At 34.6% G+C, this 22,389-nt stretch overlaps 1 protein-coding gene across 1 annotated transcript in view; it reads left to right on the plus strand.

The window, feature by feature from the left end:
- SEC11A (SEC11 homolog A, signal peptidase complex subunit) overlaps nucleotides 1-22,022 on the plus strand; it is a 37,083-nt gene extending 15,061 nt beyond the window's left edge. The window contains exons 3-6 of the mRNA XM_012541642.3: nucleotides 7,542-7,691; nucleotides 16,143-16,262; nucleotides 21,156-21,213; nucleotides 21,476-22,022. Coding sequence (XP_012397096.2) covers nucleotides 7,542-7,691; nucleotides 16,143-16,262; nucleotides 21,156-21,213; nucleotides 21,476-21,526 — 379 coding nt within the window. The 3' untranslated portion in view covers nucleotides 21,527-22,022. The remainder of the gene's footprint in view (nucleotides 1-7,541; nucleotides 7,692-16,142; nucleotides 16,263-21,155; nucleotides 21,214-21,475) is intronic.
- The last annotated feature ends 367 nt before the right edge of the window (nucleotides 22,023-22,389 follow it).

The following is a 22,389-nucleotide window of genomic DNA, read 5'->3' on the forward strand; positions in this document are numbered from 1 at the left end:
TATTCCTTTCAGATTCTATAGCAATGTTACTGTTGCTGTTATAATTTTGCCTTTGAATGTGTGAATCCTCCTAGAAGATTGCTTCAGCTACTTTCTTTCTTTTTTTGGAGCCAAGTCAGAAATGTATCAGTCAACTAAACCAGCAACTCTTAGGATGTTTCTAAAATACAATTCATCTTAACATATTCTCCTAGAATTATTCTGTCTTCTATCCCCTCTATGCTTATGTTGGGGGCATTTTCCCAGTCATTCAGGTGCTCAATCTCAATCATGTTTGACTCCTTCATAACTCTCACTCTTCATCCTACTTACCAAGTTTGTTGATTCTCTGTCCCTCCACAACATCTCAAGTATCTGCCCCACAGTACTATTCTGGTCCAGATTCTTATCACATCTTATCTGGATTATTATAATAACTTCTTAATTGGTCTCCTAGTGTAGTTTATTAAAATTATTCTCCTACTTTTACTCCACATTACAGCCAAACTAGTCCACTAGCTGTTCCCCAGCTCAAGATTCCTTCTTTCATCTCCATGATTTACCTCAGTCTAGCCCCTAGCCCTGCCTTGGCTGATCTCTTCTCTGCCTCTTAGAATCCTTGTCTTCTCGAGGCTCATTGAAAATTCTCTCTCTTCCATGAAGTCTTCCCTCTATTTATTAGTATTCTCTCCCTTTCTTAGACTACCTTGTATTTATTCATATTTAATATGATAGATCCTCTCAACAGAGTAGGAGTTTCTTGAACATAATGTAAATATCCATAGTACAGTTAATGTTTGTTGAATTGAAGTATAACAATGGTGAATTGAACTATATCTTTAATTTTGTGTTTTGAACTTAAAGTGGTCTGTTTGTTATTAATGTACAGGAAATGTAAAAATCTAATACCATACCTAGTTTTCTTCTATTGTTTTTAGAAATGATTTGAGTGAAACCTGTGATGATCCTATCCAATTTTTTTTTTTTTTCTAAACTAGGTATAAGCTAGTTTTGGAAAGATTCTTGCAAGTAACTTAACTTGGTCGATATCAGTAATGTATAACTGAAATAGAAAGGGAGGCTACTTATAGGGATCCCTGTGGGCCATATATTGACTTAGAAAACCATACATTGTTTATATAATTCTCTTTTTATTACTACATCAACACATTAAAGTGAGTTAGGAACTACATTTTAATCTGGTTCGTGACACACTTGGGAGTATTATAGGATGCATGCACCTATAGGCTGAATGTCTGACACCTTCAGTTCTACAAGATCCTGAGCAAATGGTTCTCCAGTCTCTGTTTAAATACCCCTGCTTACAGGCTTTAGCCACCTTATGAGGTAGTACATTTTGTTTTTGAACGATTCTTATTCTTAGGAAGTTCTTCCTTAGTTACTTGAGCTAAAATATGCTTCTGTAACTTCTCCTTCGTGGTTCCATATCTACCAGCTGGAACTACAAAGAATAATTTAATCTTTCTTCCATTTTATAATCCTTCAGATATGTTTTCCCATTAAATCATTCTTTCCTCAAATCAAACATCTTTGTTTCTTCCAACTTATCTTGCCCTTATATATATTTTGGTTTATTTACAATCTTGGTTATCCTCCATTAGACATGTTACATATAGTTTGTTAATATCCCTTATTTGGTACTCAACAACTGAACATGCTATCCAGATATCATCTAATCAGAATATAAATCTTTTTTGGACATTATAGTTCTACTAATATAGTCAGCCTAAGATTAAATTAGCTTTTGGGGGGCAGATCTAACTATTGACTCTAATTTATCATGGAGTCAGTAAGAACTACACCTTTTGCACATGAAACTGCTGTCTAGTCATATCTTTTTGCAAATGTTTTTTTTAAATTTTAAGTGCCAGACTTCACATTTATCCTTATTAAATGAGCTCTTGTTAGAAACAATTAAGTCAGCTGAGTCTTTTATCTCCTCAATTTTTTGTCCACCATATTAGCTGTCCCTTTCAGCTTTGTCATCTGTAACTTTGATCTGCATGCCAAATGGATCTTCCCAAGACACTGCCAAAAATGTCAGACAAATAGAACGGGGTCAGACAGCTCACTTGTCCATTCTTTGAGTCCATTAATTTAACCTGTTATGATTCCATCTAACAGCATTGCCAGCCAGTCAATGTTTCTCCCTTTTTCCTATAAGGAGATCATGAGAGATTTTGTTAAATTAACTTGTTGAAATTCAGAATCTTAACAGATTTCCTGTTCTACCAGTCTAGTAACCCTGTCAAAAGGAGGTTAGATTGACATATTTGTTCTTAATTAAATCATAGTGTTTTCTTTTGACTACTTCACTCTTAACAATTAAGGAATATTTTTGAGAATGAACATTGCAAAAAATCTAACTATTTTTGAAGATTGGGACATTTGCCTATCCCATGCTCTTTGTATCATTTGTTAAAGGTTGCTAGTGTTGGCACATGGATTATTTCTCTGTTTTGTTTAGCATCATTTATTGTAATTCATCTCTGTTGGCTCACCCATCTGAGCTTTATTTTAATTTTTGTTTGGGCAATTGGGGTTGTCACACAGTTGCTAAGTATTAAGGGTCTGAAGTCGGATTTAAACTCAGGTTCTTCTGACTCCAGGGCCATTACTCTATTCTTTGTGCCATCTAGCTGCTCCACTTTAATTTCTTTAAAAATCAGAAGATTATTCTCCTTGAAAGAATATATGAACAGGAGTAGAATAGTTCTTTCTCATTGTTGAATTGGATATAGGCTTTCCTTGGTATTTTTTTCCCCCTTTAAGCATTACTTTTACAAAGCTTTTTTTGTTCTTAACATTTTCTGCAAGTATTACTCATTCTTATCTTTTGTCTTCTTGACATGATTCAAGTGTCTTAGCTAGTATTGGGCATTTGTAATTGTCCTTAGTTATGTAAATTGCTTCCATAACTTGAGTACATCCTTTTAAAATTTGGGCTCTAAGAACAGTCCCTGTCTTGAGTAGTAAGAGCTTTACTACCTTCCTTCTTCACTGGAATTTTTTCATCAGCTTCATTCTTATCAGTCTCCTGTTCCTATTCTCTTGGAGCAGTTGTTTTTTCTTTTAGAATTGGAGTTCTTAACTTGAATGTATAAAATAAATATACATACACATACACATATGTGTGTGTGTGTGTGTGCATGTATATAAACATAAATATATATATTTAAATCTATTTCAATAAAATGGCTTTTCTTTGTAATCTTTTGCATTTTATTTTATGCATTTGAAAATGTTATTCTGAGAATTCTGAGAAAGAATCTATTGGTTTCATCAGACCACCAAAAGCATTCAGTGAACCCTGATTTTTAGAATCAAGCCATCATTCTGGACCTGTTTTTGCCCTGAACTTTTAAAAATAACTTTAAGATATAATTTGTATTATGTCTGAAGCTCCCTTCCTTGGTAATCACAATTCTAAATCAACAGGGTTATTTTCTCCTCAATTCCCATTAATCCCCCCCCAACCAATTAGTTCTTTCTTATAGGTGAGAGTTAGATTCAATCAGCAAATCTTCTCCTTGCAGTTTCTCTCTTTTGAAATATGAAATTGTCAATAGAGATGGTCATAGATAATTCAGTGATCTATGATTTAATAGTCAGTTTTTATTTAGGGAATGAAAGCTCTCAATAAGGCCTATATTTTGCATTCACCATAATTTTAAGATAATAATTGAGGACACATGATCCATTTCTCCTTTGTGATCATGAGATAGGTAATCGTATAATCCTGTAGCTCTCATTTTATCTACATTTAAATAAATTCTGCTGCTTCAGTTTCATAGATTTCCATCAAAGTCTATGTATCTATTTTTGACATAATCCTACATTCATTTTTTTTTTTTTTCTGTCAGATCTGTTTGTTTTGAATAAAGTACGCCCTTCCATTGCCATGTTCTGGTTGTTATCCCTCCTATCCCATTAAAACTCAGTTATACAAGATAATGTTTTTCTTTTTGTGTAATAGTTTCCTTTTCATTTTTAAAAATTATCCATCTGGAAAATATTCTCCACATCTAGAGAAAGAACTATAGAATCTGAGTGTAGATTAAAAGCATACTATTTTAATTTTTTGGTTGTGTTTTTCTCTCTAATGATTTTTCCCTTCCCCCCCCCCCATTCTACTTTTACAACATGACTAATATGGAAATATAATTAATATGATTGTACATGTATAACCTGTATTATTTGTCCTGTCTTGGGGAAAGGGAAGCAAAGGGAAAGAGGGAGCAAAATTTGGAACTCAAAGTCTTATAAAAATAAATGTTGAAAACTATTTAAGTGTAATTGAAAAAAATAAAATACTATGGAAGGAGGAGAATTATCCATCTAGTGTATTTTGGCATACAGATATCTAAGGCCTTAAAATTTGCAATGTGCTTTACGTTTATTATCTCATTTGATCTCATAAAAATTCTGTAAGACAAGTGCTGTTATTATTCCATTTTACCAACAAGAAACCTGAGGCTAACAGCTTTGTGATTTGCCCAGAGTCACACAGAGAGTAAGTTGTTAAGCTCAGATTTTCCTAATTCCAAGTTCAACACTTTATTCCAATTATCTTCTATAACTTACTGAGCATATTCTCTACTAGTACTCTTTTTTTCTTTGTTATATCTGTTGCCATCCAATAGTCATAATTATGTAGGAGCATTTGTCCTTTATATATAACAATTATAGTTCAATATTTATCTTTTTCTTTTCATCTTAAACGTTTCTTGAGGAGATCAGCAATTTGCTGTCGAATACAGGTTTCTTTGTTCTGGCCAAGATTCCATCATTCTTTTGGTGGAAAAAATAAAATCTTTTTCTTCTGTTTAATAGCTATTTATTTCCAAAATCCTTCTTTTTCTTTTCAAAGAGAAAAGATAATTAATGCTTCAACTCTGCCACATACACCCATGCCTATGCACCCTAGTTTTTACCAAGAATTTTCTGATCTCTAAAGATTCTAGCTTTCTGGTGCTCTTATTTCTCATCCAACATATACTGAAAAAGTGGTTGGCAGGTTTGATATATCTGAATTACATCTAGAAGAAGACATCTTTTTAGAAGATGACATCTCATCTGTTGTGCCATGTATGCATGTGGCTCTCTCTGTACCCTGTAGCAAACAAATCTTGCTCTTTCTTTGGGTTCCCTAAAACTTCCATTACTAATTTTCTTTGTGGTTTAATCCTGGGTTTGTATCCACTCAGTATTCCTTGCTGTTCATTGGAGCATGGGATGCCTTTTCCTCACTAGATCCAGGTCCATCTTCTTTGGGAAAAATCTCATGATTTGTTTTACAGTAGTACTCTCCAGGATTTCATCTTTTCTGGCATTCACATCTTTTCACTGTGACACATTCTTCTGTCATACAAGTAAATGACATAGGTTTAATTTCCTTCCACCTCCTATCTAGAAATATCTTTCTGGTTTTGTTTTGTTTTTTCCTTTTAGCCAGTCTAGAAATTCTTCATCTTTTCTATTAGGCAAGAATAAAAGGTTACTTTCCTCAAACTCTTTTGTTTTTTCCTTTAGCAAGCATTTAAAATATGCATAGAGGTGGTAATTACCTCCAGCAGGAATACACATAAAGCACAATTACAACAAATCACCTGAAATAACATCTGGGCCTGAACCAAGTTCTCTGTTGGACTATATATATATACATCCACATTCTCTATGCATCTTCTGAAGACTCCCACAATGGCCTTCCTCCCCGCCCCACTCCCCTATTCCCTCCCCCAAAAAATGTGCTTGCTGCTCCTAGATTGCTCTTCGGAGCCACCCTAATCAACCAGCCCTTCTCAGATGCATACATTATCTGCCTTCAATTCAGCTGCCACATCCTGTAACATACTAAATGCCAACGGTTTAATTTAGAAAAGTGTTTATGTTGTTCAAAGCATCCTATACTGTCTGTCTGTAAGGGGCTTGTCTTCTGTAGGAAAGATCCTCCCTCTGACAATCAAATCCCAAAATAATGTAGTGAAATATTTAAAGATATCTGTCCATTTGCTTCCTCCTGAATTACTAGCCATATGAGGATCCCTCACTTAAATGCATAACTTTTTAAAAGCTTTATTATCTAAAATATTTTCATTTTCTTACTTTTCTAATATTTTTCTTCTCAAGTCTTTTTAGCTTCGGGGTAAGAAATAAGAAGTGAAAGCCAATAAAGCAGAACTAAGACTCTCCAAGGTCTGATCTAAAGAATGGTGTAAAATGCACCTTGTCAGAAGTGTGATTAATGAGTCAAATAAGTTGTAACCAACACAGTTAAATAAACCATATTCCTTTAAATTAAAACAGAGTTTCTTCCGGGAAGTAAGTTAGTTTGTATAATATAAACACTTAATTGAGCTAGTTTTCTCAGGAAGTCACTGTAATGAAAGAAAAGGGGGGGGGGGGGGAGACACCAGATGGAAGAGAAAGAAGAAGTAAGGGTGTCACATTTTCAAGAAGCAAAACCATTTTTCCTTTACATGGTAGTGTGAAAAGTTATACACAGACTTCTGTTCGAGGGCATGTCAAACTTCCTCATGAATTTAGTTTCCTTTCTATCTACTTAATTTTCCCCCTATTGCCACTTCAATTTTGATCTTAAGATACTAGAGGGAAGACTTAGGAACTTAAACTTTTTTTTTTCTAAAAGGATAGGGTCTAAGAGTACTGAATCAGTACTGAAGAAAATTAAGGATATTAGAAATTTTATCTAGAAATCTAGATTAAGTGACTGGTAAAAAAAAAGCACTTCTTATGGAATTTAATTCTGTTAATGTCTAACATTGCCCTTTGAAGTACATTTGTAATGACTTGAAAATCTACAGAATTCATAAGCAAATTCATAGAATGTCTTGAATAACCCAACAAGAGTCCTTTTTACAGAGTAACTGAAAAAATCTGGTTCCTTCTCTTATTAATATGGGGTTTTCCACCTTCTTTATTCTTCAGCCTTTATTCATTTTTTCCTACTTTTGCTCCTCATTGCAAAACAGGGACAAAAAGATAATAAAAATGTGATTTTTTTAGGTGAGCTGTTCTTTTGCCTTGATGAGCACTTGAATTAAATCCAGAAGGTCATCTTAGCCATATCTTCCTAATTGGTAGTAAAAGATGATCCACTGCTCATTTGAATACCAGAATATATCTAGTGATTTTCAGATGTAATAAGGGCAATGTTTTTAAAGTTCATTCTTTCTTTTCCTGTGTTATTCATTTGAAATTTAGAAAGGTTAAGAAATTAGTAACATTATGCCATTTTCAAGATATAAGAAAGCTCCAAATAACAATGCTTGAAATGGCCTAGTTCGAATGAAGACTAATAATGTAACAGAAAGATTTGTTTTGTAAAACTTATTAGATGGGAGCCAGAGAAAACTATATTTTAATCCTACGCTTGTTTAATCAAATTATTGCAGTTGTAATTATAGAGGAGGAATATTCCAAAGGTATTCTGTTGAATTTTATTTCATTTAATTTTGAAATATGTTTAAGCTCAACTAAGTTTTTCTTTTTGCTAATGATATTGCTCTTTTTTTCCCTAGTGGAAGCATGGAACCTGCATTTCACAGAGGGGATCTTCTCTTTTTAACCAATCGAATTGAAGATCCCATAAGAGTAGGAGAGATTGTTGTCTTTAAGATAGAAGGAAGGGAAATTCCAATTGTTCATCGAGTCTTGAAAATTCATGAAAGGTATGTGTAAAACATGGGTGCTTGGGTTATTGAAGTATTTTCAGTGTCTTTTGTGCTATTGGTTTCTATTTTCCCAGAATCACAAAAATGGAAGGCCATCTCATTGAACTTGAGCAAGAATTTGCACCCCAACCCACTCTATCCACCTTTCTCTCAAGAGAAAGTCCTCAAGGACTTACAAGAAAGTAAAAGAAGGGAATCTACTTCCCATTCTCCTTTTGGATAGTGCTCATTGTTATGTTATTCCTCACATTGAGCATCATTCTGCCTTTCTGAAATTTCTGTTCATTGCCCTTAGTTTTGCTAAGAACAAAAATAAGTTACATCCTCTTTTCTGTCTGGTAGTCTTTTATGCCACCTTCCTCCACCTGTCCCAATCTACATGATCTATAAGTCAGCTTTTCACCATTCTAGGTGCCTCTCTCTCTTGATGACTTTCTCCCCCAGTTATCAAGGTGAAGTCCAGAGTTAATCATGGTACTCTAGATATGGCATGACTAGGACAAAATGGTTCTTATACCTTCCTGGACATTGTCTCTTACTGAAAGTTAAGCTCACGTTAGCTTTCTGATGGCCATATCATGTTATATACTCATTGATCTTGCACTTCACTAAATCTCTCCATCTTTTCACAGTATTATCTCTTCACCTCCCTGTTTGTTGATTTCCACAAGTGCACCGGAATCTAGCTAGATCAGGAATCAAATCTTTTCCAGTACCTAGTACATTGCTTTGCACATAATAAGTGCTTTTAAAATGTGTGTTAAAATTGAGAAGAGCCATATTTGGTAATGTTCCTATTCTATAGTTTTTTGAAGAGCAATGGCATAAATATGAATCATAAATATATTTGTATTTCAGGCTTGCCCTTTGAATTCTTTGGTTAACATGATTTTAATTTATTATATCATATTGGAAATGGAAAGCAGGGAATCCCAGCTCTGGGAGGATAAGAATGTAAATTAGCTGGGGGAGAGGTAAATGAACTATAATAATAGGCATGGTGAAGAGTTTCTAAAGGGGAAGGAAGAGGTGAAGTGACTAAGGAAAAGATTTTCAAATGGGAGATGATGGGGGAGAAGGGAGGCTGACCTTGAGCTCATTGGTCAGGTAAGGGGAAGATCCTGAGTTCACTTGCCTCCAAAGCTGCTCTTCATAGTTTGTGATGTGTTTGAGTATTATTAATAAGGTGAATCAGCACACAAATATAGACTCTTCATTAATTTTCGCTAAAAGAGCCTTGGTATGTACTTAGTTACTGACCCCTGAACCACACTGAAAAACTGGACTTGATTTGGAGGAGGGAAGGGAAGAGATAAAAGTTCTGCCAAGTGACATAAATTCTGGTTTCAAATAGAGCCTTCACATGTGGAATTAGGCTGTCCCTACCCCTTCATATAATTGAGGTGAAACTTTTTCCAACGGCCCTAGAAGGATTGGGTGGGGTGGATTCTCCACTCTCAGTGCAAGCTGCATATGAATTACTGTGTCATCAGACTCCCCATCCAAGGATTTTGGCACCCTCTCCCCAAGTTAGTCAACACACAGGTGGAGTACAAACAACACCCACCCACACAGCTGCAGCTGTGTCATTCCCTTCTTCCTGAAAGCTTAGAGGGGTCAATTCTTCCCTTACTGTTAATCTTATTCAGTCCAAAGGCAACAATTAAGGCCAGTCTTATTTGCTGCTGAATAGAAATTTCCCTCTCTTCTCCTTAAATACTCTGGCTAATTGCCACCTGTATACTTTGGAAATGGTGGCAGTTGCTCCAGAAGTAGCTTCTCTTATTGCCTGTCTGCTCCAGGGCACTAGATTTCCTGGAGCTGTAGCCCCAACACTAAAGCAATGTCTGGGGGAGTAATCTGTGTTGTGTAGGTCCTTTTGGTCCTCTCCCTACTTCTACATTTGCAACTCTCCATTATCCCTCTTAGATCGTCAAAGGAATAACTTTTAAATTAATGATAATTTCTTAGGTCTTCATATAATTTCTTTGAAGAGTGACATCTTTTGTTTTTACACTGCCTAAATTTCCCCCATATCCTTTCCTTGCTGCTTCTCTTTCTCTTCCCTCATAAAAAGCTATCCCTTATAACAGAATTTTTTTCAAGAGGAAGAAAAAAAAATTTAAATAAAACCAACCAGAACATCTAAAAAAATCTGATATCCTATGTAATGTTCCATATCCAAGGAAAGGGGTGTTCTCTTTTTGGGGGCTGGGCTTGTTGTTTGTAACATATTCATTTAGGATGATTGTGAGGCTGTTGTTCTTTCCATTTATATTATTATAATCATTGATTATATTGATTTCCAGGCTTTCATCATTTTGTATAAATTCAGAAACAGTTTCTAAAATCTAAATCAGTTTTACACATTTAATCTTCTACGTAGTCCTATCGTTTTGGTATTAACCTGTGTTTTATAAAACCATTAGAACTTTATGGGGAAAAATTTTTTTATTTAAAAATGAAGTTATAAATGAATAAAGTCTTTCTCATCACAGAAAAGATTGTTCTAAACATCTGAAAACCTGATTAGAATTTTTAAGACAGGACATATACTCATTTGGGCTAGATCAACATGTTTACCTCTATATCTCTAACTTTCCCATATCCTTTTCTTCTATGTTACCTATATTGTTTCCTTTTTTTCCAGCTCTTTCCTTCCCATTTTCTCTATTTCTCCAATTCCTGCCTTGACCATTAACTAAAATATAATATGTATTTAAGCCTATTTAAAATTTATTTTCAATCTGTTAGAATTTTGCTTTGTCTATTTTTAATTTTGAATAAGGATAAATTAAACTTGTGACTTTTTCACACCCAACTCTTGGCTTGCTAAGTGAGCATCAATTTCTTATCACTATACTTGAAAATTCTTTTAAAATTTTTTTAGCAATTTGGAACATTTCTTTCTCTACTAAAAAAAATAGCTTCTTTGCCTTTATTTCAAAAATAAATTTTAGATACTGGAAGTGAAAATTTATTCTTCCATAAAATTCTGAAGGATTTGAATATTAAGGGATAACTTAAAATTTTTATGAGTTGTCTTTGGAGCTATTACAGTCTGCAGTTTTTATAATATCCAAAAGGTCCCCTTGACATTCAAGAAGTTGCCAGTTTATCTTAACTTATCTGTAACCTGTATTCTCTGAGTTCCATTACAGTGGACAAAACAACATTAGTTTACATTATAAAATTGTCAGGGCCTTGATCTGGCCTGGCAGAAGTTTTGTATTTCCTCCTATCAGAGATATGTTTTCACAAACCTTTCAAAATATGATGAGCTTAAGAAGTTTATTTAAAAGACAATTCTTATATTAAGAGAACATCACAATTTATTTTTTTTAATAACCTTTTTCTTTTCTCATGGAATTCTGAAGTTTCACACTGACATATAGCAAAATCTTGGTCTTTTAGTGATTTACTTTATAATCTTGAGAGGTCCAACTTAAAGAGCTATGATTTTGGCTTTCTTAGTTTTAATAGTTTGACCATTTATTTCAATATGAATTATCTGCTTTAAGGAGTAGACTAGGCAGGATGAAAGGCAGATGAAGATTTGGGATTACTTGAAAGAAGAGTTCAGATTATCAGACTAGGAATAAGTACACAGGGGAACAAAGTGCTAAGGAAGGATTCTTCCCTTCTTGATTCCTCTTCCCTTTCATCAACTCTGTTACATTCTTCCCTTTCTCTTAATGTAAAATATCTTTTATATGCGCACATAATATAGTTTTATTCTTTTATATTATCCCATTTGTAAATTGACTATTACATTCATATCTTCTGTGTAAATGTTCCCCTCAGTGGTTTTAATGACAGCCTTTCCATATTTTCTCATCCATTAGGATTTTCATCTATATTCTTCCATAAATCCCATGTAGAGGATTATCTAGAATGTTAAAAAAGCCTTCTTCTAGGATAGGAATTTTTTAACCTTTTTTGGTGCCATGGGTCCAGCAGTGTGATGAAGTTTTTAGATCTCTTCCCATAGTAGTATTTTTAAATACATAAAACATAATATACAGGGTTACAGAGGAAATCAGTCATATTGGTACCAAAATATTTTTTAAAACCAAATTCAAGTCTACCTGTTCTGGAGAAAATTTGGGACTATGCCCAAAGGGATATAAAACTGAATACCCTTTGACTCAGTAATACTACTATTAGGCCTGTATTTTAAAGAGATCAAAAAATATATATATTTTTGGAAGCCTTTTTGTGGTAACTAAGAACTTGAAATCCAAGGGATGCCCATCAATTAAAGAATAGCTAGATAAAATATGGGATATGATTATGATTTGCGACTATAAGAAATGACAAAGGAGATGGTTTCAGAAAAACCTGAGAAGACTTTCATGAAGTGATACAAAGTGAAGTGAACAGAATATTGCACATTGGAGAAAGAACATTCAATACAATGATCCAAGACAGTCCCAATAGATTTAAGCATATTGTTTTCATTCATTTTATTCTTCTTAATTTTTATTTCAACATGACTAATATGGAAATGTGTTGCATGGTCTAACATGTATAATTGATACCATATTGCTTGCCTTCTCAGTGGGTGAAGAAGAAACTAGAAGGAGGGAGAGAATTTGGAACTCAAAACTTTCAAAAGTGAATGTTATGAATTAGAAAAAATAAAAAGATTAAAAAATGTTAAAACCAAGGTCCTGGACCCCAAGAAAAGAAACTTCTACTTAAGTCTTTTCGCATTCTGTGAGACTCTCTACATTTGAACTTTACAGGCTCGCCTTTTCCAATCTTCCAGGAAATATATGATGTCTTTTATGACCCTTAATGCGTACAAGTCATCATTGGAAACATGCCATAGCTTATTTGTGCTCATTATTCATTTTGCCATGGCAACCTATCATACAACCTCCATCTCTTAATTCCATTTCTAGTTTTTGGTCACTTGTAATGTTGCAAAGTTGTTGTGGTTAATAATTTTAAAAGCTATTTGAAGAAATACACAGCTCATCACCACATTGTCTTTGAGCCAAAAGAAAGAAATCATCAGCTCCTTTTAGTCATGGAATAGCATCCTTGTGTGCCTGCCCCAGTCAGGCAGTCTCGCAGCCTCTTCTATACATGAAATTGAGATTTGCACAAATAAGCTCCTGATTGGGCAACAGAAAAAAAGAGGAACCTGGTACTCTTATCTGCACATTACAGGCTTATCTCTGTTCTTGCATTACTGACCCAGAAGGAAGCTGGTAAACACGAAAAAGGAAAAGGCAAATTGGAAAGAGCTGGTTGGAAGATTTTTTTTAGAAGGATTAGATGTTGGAAAACTGGTAATTTGGTCTCCCAGGAAAACTAAAACATTAATCTAATATTGCTGGAGAAAATACTGAAATTGAATTGATTTCATTCCATTAAAATTTATATTTCCTAGCCTTCCCAGGACTTTCACTACTACTGAACCATCCTTTCATTCTTTTATCAAATCCCACTTTCATTCCCCAAAATAACTTTTTTTTCTCTCCGTAAGCCCCCAACTCTTATGTTCATCTTCAGAAAACCTTACCTTTCCTTTTTCACTAAGATTAAGACCATATATCAGGAGTTTTTTCAATTTCCCACCTCCACACACTGCAGTTCTTCATTTATTCTCCACTCTTTGTTGCTCTTAGTTCTCAGATGAAGAAGTGAGTGGTCCAGATTCTTGCCCACTCTTTTAGTCGTGCTCTTGATTCTAACCCCTATTTCCTGGGATCTTGACCAAGCCTTTTGTTCACCCCACTACAGTCAATTTTGCATTAAATTTGTAGAGTATTCTATATTTGTATTATCTATCTATGAGACTATTAGTTGTTTTTACTTGTTATGGTACTTTTTATGTAGTAGAGGCGGCAGTATTTTGTGAAGAATGTTTCCATCTTTCAGTCAAGTTAATTGACAAATCTATCTTAAGGGGTTTACTAAATGTCAACAGTTTTTACTATTAAGTTTTCTCTTTTTTTCTTACTAAGGCATAAGAGATATGTATTAATGTGTAAACTCTTGTGATTTGGTTTTCCTGTGAGGATTTTTGAACTTCTTTCTTTTGAGTGGTTGCAGATTTTATTGAGATGGTCCTATAATATTATGGGACTTGATCTTGTTGATACAATATCACTTATTGTCTGAATGGACCTTGTAATCCATCTTGCATTTGGAATCTGCGGCACATCCCCTATATCAGTGTACAGCATATCTTTGATGATCATGTAGCTCCCTGTTTTATGCTTTATTTAATATTGATAGACACTTGTTGAACAAAGCTTGCTCTCTGAAACAGAGAGGTTATTTCTCTCAAAGAATTCCTGGCTTCCTTTAATCCCACTCTTCTTCAAGGGACCTTTCCTAATCTTTCCTACCTTCAGCTGTTAGTACCATTCCCTTGATAAAGTTTTACTCTACTCATCCTATATTTATCTTGTTTTTTTTCTGATCTGTTTATATATTATCTCCCCCGTTAAAATGTAAGTTCCTTGAGGGTAGCCTTGAAGGGTTTTTTTGTTTGGTGTTTTTTTTTTTGGTTTTAACTGTTTTTGTTTTTCTTTGTATTCCCAGTGCTTTTGCTTAGCACAGCACTCAAAAATGCGTATGGATCGATGGATATGAAATTAACATCATCTTGTTGGAGGAGAGCCTGTAAGGCTACATTTTGCTATATAATTGCTTATTTATAGTCAGCAAACAGTGAGGTCTTGTATTCTCAATGCTTTTTAGTCTGTTTATAACTGAGGGTGTGTTCTGCTCTATCTTTTACAAAGGTTTTTGTTTTTTCTCCAATGGGGGTGAAGGGGGTTGGGTGGAATAAAAAAATAGATGCTTGTTGATTGAAAAAGAAATTAATTTAAAGATGTGTTCTGCCATAGCAAATTGTTTGTGAAATATATGCAGTATAATAAAGCCATTTAGATCTTCTCTCAGCTATATTCTCATTGGTAATCCCTTGACTCATTTTAGTATTTTCTGGCTTCTTTGTACTGAGTTTTTGAAGATACAACTTGGAGCACATTTTCCTATGTAGTTTTTAATCCAAAACAGAGGTTTCATTAAAAAGTAAGATTATAGGAGACATGATAGTCCAGTGATCATGCATTTTCAGTTCTAATTCAGGATATTCTGCTGCCTTAGACTCCTGATACCAGTTTAGTGCAGACGACTGAATCACTTAGCTTTTCTTTATTTTGTTTTCCCTAGTTTTACAGAGAATGACACTCTCTACCTTTACTCTGATCCACCATCACTGGAAAGTGAAGGGCTAATCATTAGTGCTTTGAGTTCCTCAGAATTTGATATTAAGTATTTTAGTAGTTATGTAAGTAAAAACTTGAATGAAGCTCTATGTAAATGTATCCTCGTCCATCAATAGTTGACCTACCATAAAGTGTGAAATGTTTGAGTAGGTTATAATAAGAGCTGGTGACCCTGAGAGAATACTCACTTCAGTTAGAAAAAGCTGTTTTTCAATGTCAGGCCAAAGAACAAAACTCCATAAATTTCTCCTCTTAGGTGAATACTGTTGTCCTGTGTGTTTCTATAAATGTTCTTTGTGAATTCTATACACTGCTCATACTAAGGAGAGCTCTGCTGTAAGAATAGTCGAGATTATTGTGTTTCCCCTTCCATTGCCTTCAATAAAAAAAACCCCAACACCTTTCCATCTCCTAGTTTTTGCCTTCCTGTAACTCACTTTGTTTTCTGCCGCTGGGGTTGGTGGCATTTTTATTTCTACAACAATCTCAGTCATCACTATTGGAGCCAGCTCTTTCTTGGCATCTGTCTGCTTCTCTCTCCTCCCCCTTTCCCCTCCACATATTTTCAGATTTTTTTTTTATCACCTCCTTTGAATAACCATCTCCGGATGATTTTTCTCTGTATTTATTTGCATTTTTATAAGTGGCATCACTTTTCCTTTCAATGCCTTTTGGCACTTTTCTGTCTTTAGTGTTTGCAACACCTTCTAGTTTTGTTTTGTCTGCAGTTTTAACTCCTCCCAGAAAGCTAGTTTTTGATATAGTAACTTTAAGGTGGGTAGTAGACTGTACAGGGATTTGAAGTCATCTTTCTTCTCTTTACTCACTTGAACAAAATTGAGTAAAACTTTAATAGAAGACAATAGAACCTTTTATTTTCTATTGAACTTTTAGAAACCTATCATGTTTTTAACAGGATTAAAGCATCATTTTTCACATTGTAAAATAACTGGTAGTGCTTCTGATTACTAATAAGCAGTCATCTTTGACTGAAAAACCCCTAAACACTTCACTGTAATATAGCTAAAATCTAGTTTTCATATTAGGAAATTATTTCAAAATATTTTCCAACTCTTAAAGTCCATAGGAACATTGACAAATAATAAAAAGTTTTTTGTTTTCAAATGATAAATTTTAGATTTTCAGTCATGCTTTTGCAACCTGATTATTTGAGATTTTCTTTTTTATTTATAAGGCAAGATGGACATGTCAAATTTTTGACCAAAGGAGACAATAATGCTGTTGATGATCGAGGGCTATATAAGCAAGGACAGCTCTGGCTAGAGAAGAAAGACGTAGTGGGACGAGCAAGAGGGTAAGTAACATTTTGGATTTGTTGGGTTACTTAAAATATTTTGTAAAGTGTAAAATATTATTGCACCAAGAGGAATTTCTTTCTTGCCCCACCACACACCACTTGGCGACTTTATAAAACTGTGCTCTTAGAGCACCCTAGAATTCTATCCCACTTTGTATATAAGGAAAGTAGAATTAAGAAAAAGATAACAAAAATTGCAGAACAAAGAACCCCAGATGTGGCAAAATATTCCTTGCACTCTCTTCAGAATATACTCACAGCAATTGAAGGGTTTAATCTTCTGATTACTGACTCATCATTTAAAAAGCATTTGTCTTATTATTCCTCCCAGACCATTTTAACCTTGCTTTTGACAAGTCAGTTAGTCTTATTCTGTAGAAAAAAGGAAAAGAGTGATGTGAGATGAAGCCAGTTTCTTAAATTACATCAGAAGAAGATACTGTACTGTAGAAAGACAGGCATTGTAAGCCATTCAAGTGGAATTATCACTTTCCTAACCCTAATCTAAACTTTTTAGTTATAAAGTTACTAGTATCACACACCTAAAAGAGTGTACCTTGCAGAACACAATCAGATGGAGTTACACAGCACTTTGCTTTTCAAGATTTCTGCTCCTAAAGGGAATGAATAAAATAGAGAATATGATCGTTTTAAGTTTTTATCATTTTTCTAACAGCAAATTTACTTTATATTTACTAATATTAATGTTAAAATCTCCCTAGATACCCCATAATAGTGGGAGATGCCTCGGATCTAAATCTCTAGGATGAAAAGGAAAGGTCAAGCTAGCATTAAAATTCTCACCACTGATACCACTTTTTGGATACTTTGGTTATTTTACCACATTGATGTGGCAGTCCTTTCAGTGGTTAAGCTCATAGTCCTTCTAATCTTATTGGTATGATTCTTCTCATTGGTTCCCATTCATCTGCCACAGGAAGCATCCCTCCAATGTGCTAAAGGGGTCTTCTGCTAATTCTTCTAATGCTTCTGTCTACTAGACAGCTATTGGTGGGTTATCTCTTGCTCTTGTGACATGACCAGCTTCCCTTCTTTCAGCAAATCTCAGGTGGCATGCTTATCTTATTTCATTTATGCAATTTTTTATTAGTCATGGGTTATTGCCTCCTCACAGCTGCCTCTTGATGAATTGATTAGCCATAGCAACCCAAAAAAGCTAGAGAGGATGATAGCATCTTTATTTATAGGCCTTCATTTTTGTAGATCTTTAGGCAGAAGGGTCAAAGTCTCTCTCCGGATTCTTTTAGGTAACCACTAGGATATTATTAGTGAAAGAGTCTAAGGGACAATCTAATGTCATCCTTCTTACTGAAGATGTTGTGGTTCTTATTCTCCATGATGCGCTGAAGAGTTTAATATCAAGCTGAAATCTTTCCTATTCCCAAATTAGAGGGTTCTCTCAAAGCTGTTGCCTTTATGTGGGTGTTGAAATGAAATAGAAGTGCAACAATAAGATGCTAGCAGTGTAATTGAATTATTACAAAGAGTAAGTGTTAAAAATACAGGAGCCCTTCTCCTCCTCAGAGACATGAATTTAGAACATACCCAGAGAGGAGCTATGCCAGCCAACTCTCTCCCCAAATATCACTCTGTTTGAGTCCCTAAAACCCTTTTGCACAAGGTGGGCGTTAAAGGAAAACAGATGATGTGTTGCTAAAATGCTTGTTCCTTGCATTTTACTTACTAGTGGAGTGATTAAGTAAAGAAGAAAAATTGAAGGTTGGAGCTGAAATTGGTTGAAGCTTCACTATCCTCAAAAAATCTCTGATTCACACATTTTAGCAGTTAAAATTATTTATGCTATTAAACTTTTCCTTTAAAAGTGTAGATATCCTATTAAGAATTAAACCTCTCAATTTGGAACTCAAAACATTTTTTAATTTCAAAATTTGTTTTGCATGTAATTAGGGAAAAATAAAATATTATATATTTTAAAATAATTAAATATATTATTATTTCACAAGTTATTGTAGATTAATCAGATAAATACTTTACCAAGACTTCTGCCTCTTGCAATAAGATTTTCTTTTGGACAGGGGTGGGGAGAGCAGCCAAATGTGATGTTGAGAAATCTGTAACATGAGGACATTAGTGATACAAAGATGACTGGAGATAGACCTGGTGGCAGGTAGTGTATGATAGATAATTATAGATATTATAAATAAGGTCTTTGGTACCTTCTTTAGGATCCCTGAGTTAATACATCAGGATTAGTTTGGAAAATTGAAGACCTCCAGTTCCCCAGATTCAACCCATTATCCCCATTCCTGTAGCGGCCTCAAAGCCAAGACCACCTGGATTCAAATCTTACTTCTGACATATACTGGTTGTGTGATCCTGGACAGGATACCAAATTCCTAGTAGTATTGTCTAGTATTGTCAAACTGAGACAGAAAGGGATCCACTAAAGATAGAGTCTTAAATTAGGAAATGACATATTCTATTGTCTTTTTACTTATTTTGTCAAACATTTCCCAATTACATTTTAATCTGGTTCCATTGAGAGTGTATGAAAACTCTGTTTTAGGCAACTCTCTAAGGCTACATGTTGCAGGTAGACTAATGTGCCCTTGGAATTAGGGAGTTTCCTAATTCATTACTAGCCCAGTTCCCTATTCTAGTGGCATTCTAGATTTAGTTCCTGTCTGTATCCCCATTCCTGACCCATCTCACCAGTTTTGCTCAATATCTCCCTCATCTGCCCTTGCCTTGGAGGGGAGGAGAAAAGGAGGAAAAACTCATTTGTCAAGTAATGAGATTGGGATATAATCATTAAGGTATCTTAGTTTTTAAAGTTTATTTAATGTTTCATAACACAAAGTTTGTTGTTAATTTCATTCTTTGTTTATTATGAAATTACTACTCTATTTTATCCCCTGGCTTCAAATAAGATAGCAAAGTACATTTTGAACCCAAAGTTTTCCTCTTTTTAAATCTAGTAAAGAAGGATCTTTCTTTTCCCTTATTAACTTGTGGCTTTCATATAGAAAGTATTTCCCTGTTATTTCTGCTGTGATTTTAAACCCTCTCTCCTTTTCTATCTTTAGTTGCACATATTTTTTTCAGATAAAAGCATAAAGCATAGTAGAGATGTTTAGAAGTGAAAGCAGTGGAGATCAGCTGGTCTGCTGGAAATAATTCACAATCTTCTTTTCAACCCCACCTTTGTTTTGTAGGCCAGACTGAAATAATTTTCTTGTACACTTAGGATTTCTTTCTTTTACTATTGTCATCACCCTAGTCCAAGTTTGTCATAACTGACTCTGCTTAAGACTGAAAGGCCATTAATCTCCTAAGTGCTCTTTCTGTTTCTCCCTTTCACTCCATCCTGCATACCATGGTTTGATTAATCATTCTAAAATGGTGCTTTGTACAGTGAATCAAAAATCAAATCAACAAGTACCTACTATGTGCTAGGTGCTGGTGATAAAATGCAAAAAGGAGTTTACATCTTCATGAGGAAGACAAATATATGTATCCATGTACACAAAAGTGTGTATGTTAAGAGAGGAACTCTGAGGTAAAGTGAAGGAGGGAACACAATTCAGCCACATGTGGATAGGAATACCTATTCTCAGACTAGAAGTACAAAGGCACAAAGATATGATAGAACAGAGAAAAGGTTCATTTAGCTAGATTGCAGAATACAGGAAGGAGGTGGCAGGTAACTCCCAAAGAGGCTGGAAAGGTGGTTTGGATCAGTTCTGTAGGGCTTTAAAAATTAAATGAGGGTTTTATATAAGAGATAATACAGAGGTAGAAAGGGCAGTATTTGGTAACTGGTTGTATGAGATAAGGGAGAGTAAGGAATCCAGGATAATGCTAAATTAATAAAACTTAGCCACTGGAAGCATAGTGCTTCCTGGAATTGAAATAGAGAATTTTGAAAAAGGGGAGATTTTAAAGGTAAAGATAAGTTCACTTTTAGAACCTGAGTTCTGAGAAGTCCATTTTGAAATGTTCAAAAAGCAATCAGTTGTGTGAGACTGAAGCTCAGGGAAGAGAATGCAGTTCAGTAGTTTTGGAAGTCATGGCATAGATATAATCATTAAAAACCCATGCTCCAATTGATAAAATGTTGAATAATCAATATTGAAGGAGTTGTAAGAAGTGGATTTATTAGTGTAATTATTGGAGTTGTGAATTGGAACAAGCATTCTGGAAAAAAAATTTAGGAATTATGCAAGAAGAGTTACTAAATAGTTTATATCTTTTGACCCTATTGCCCCATTGTAGGCATATACCACAAAAGAATCAAATATAAAGAAAGATTATATTTACTCAACTATTTGTAATTAAACTTTTTGTAATAGGGGGGGAAAAAGCTGTAAACAAAGTACATACTCATTGAGTGATAAATGGATAAATAAATTATGGTATATGACCATAATGGAATATTATTTACCATAAAAAATTCAGAGAAACATGAGACTAATGTGGATTGATGCAGAGTGAAACCAGCAGAACTAGGATGGCAGTGTATGTAAATGACAAAGTGCTAAACTGAAAGCAATTATAGGGAACAGTGTTGGTCTCAGAGATACCCTCCCCTACTATTGATAGAGAACTGAGGATTGTAACAGCAGGATACAGCATACACTCTAAGATATTGGTTTATTTCTCAGGTGAGTTTGCATAACTTTTTCTTAGTAACAAAAGGAGCTTTTCAAGCCTATAGTTCATTTGAATTTCAACATATATCTTCTTGCCTCTTGTAACTCTGTATTATGTCCTGTTAGTACATCTAAATTTGAAAGCCTCTTAAGTCCTGGATGTGTATTCTTAGTTCCTTACACAGGGATGCTTAGTGAATATTTTCGTTGATTGTTTTATATGGGATGTGTTGTAACAAAATATGTTTTCTCTTAGATTTGTTCCTTATATTGGAATTGTGACAATTCTTATGAATGACTATCCTAAATTTAAGGTAAGAAAGAGCTTTACTGTTTCCTTAGAAAATTAATATCTTGGTCTAGTTTGGGGAGACACACACACACACACACACACACACACACACACACATACACACTACAAATAAGAAAGAAAAGTAATTGGTTAATTGAATTTACTGCATGTGAACAAAAATTGATCCCTTTTGATTAGTTTAAGTTTCGTGGTGGGGGTGGGAGAAAGAGACTAAATGTGGATTTGCAAACAGTCTGATTTTTGTTCCTTTGTTTGTTTTCCAGTATGCAGTTCTCTTTTTACTGGGTTTATTTGTCCTAGTTCATCGGGAATAAGATGTCTGCCTTATAGCTCCTGAGGAAGATACTATGCTTTTTGTTACAAAATGTTTGGAATAGATCCTGATCTGTGAAAAAAGGAAGCGAAAAATGCAGATCTCAGTGCTTCTTGGTTGCATCGATTTGGATTAGTTTATAAGTTTCCACTGCAAAGTGTGGGTGACTGTGTGGGTGGGTGCATGTGTGCCTGTGTGCACACACACAGGGAATTTCAGCCACAGGTTTTCATATGTTCTCATGTCACATTTTAGCGTTTTTTGTACATCAATGAATTTTTTTATATTAAAAGGTTGAGCCAAAGCCCTCAGTGTTTGTATTTTGAAGCTAAGCTTCACTTCTAAAGTGCCTACAGAACTCTGTAAATAATGCTTTAGCTCTGGATGAGTTTGAAACTGCCATTCCTTTTGATAATGGGAATGGTATATATTGAGGTCATCATAAGTCTTAACTTTTCAAAACTTTGAATAAAAGACTTTGCACATTGAACCCCTTATCCCTGACTTGTGTTTGTCGGGAAGAGCTGTTAGAGTTTTCATTCTTGTGCTGTTTTATAAAATCTTCTAAAGATTGAAAGCTTGGTTGAAGAGTCCTTTGGTTAAAGCATTTTCCCCAAAGTTTAGCAGCAACATTTTCTCCTGCTGTCCTTTGTGAAGCAAAAAGACTCTCTTAGCTTTTGAATACATTATACAAATAAAATTCTTGTTCACTAACTCATCTTCCAATGTACATATAATAGGCTTCCCTGAAAGGCTCAGAATCACCCTCTAGCTTACACGTATTTGTATTAGCTCTTTTGATTTTCATCAAAGCATTAGAGGCCTTAAGGCAGGTAGTTGCTGCTAGGTAGGTGCCTGCTCTTA

The sequence above is a fragment of the Sarcophilus harrisii genome, chromosome 2 (assembly GCF_902635505.1).
Source record: "Sarcophilus harrisii chromosome 2, mSarHar1.11, whole genome shotgun sequence".
Lineage (NCBI taxonomy): Eukaryota > Metazoa > Chordata > Mammalia > Dasyuromorphia > Dasyuridae > Sarcophilus > Sarcophilus harrisii.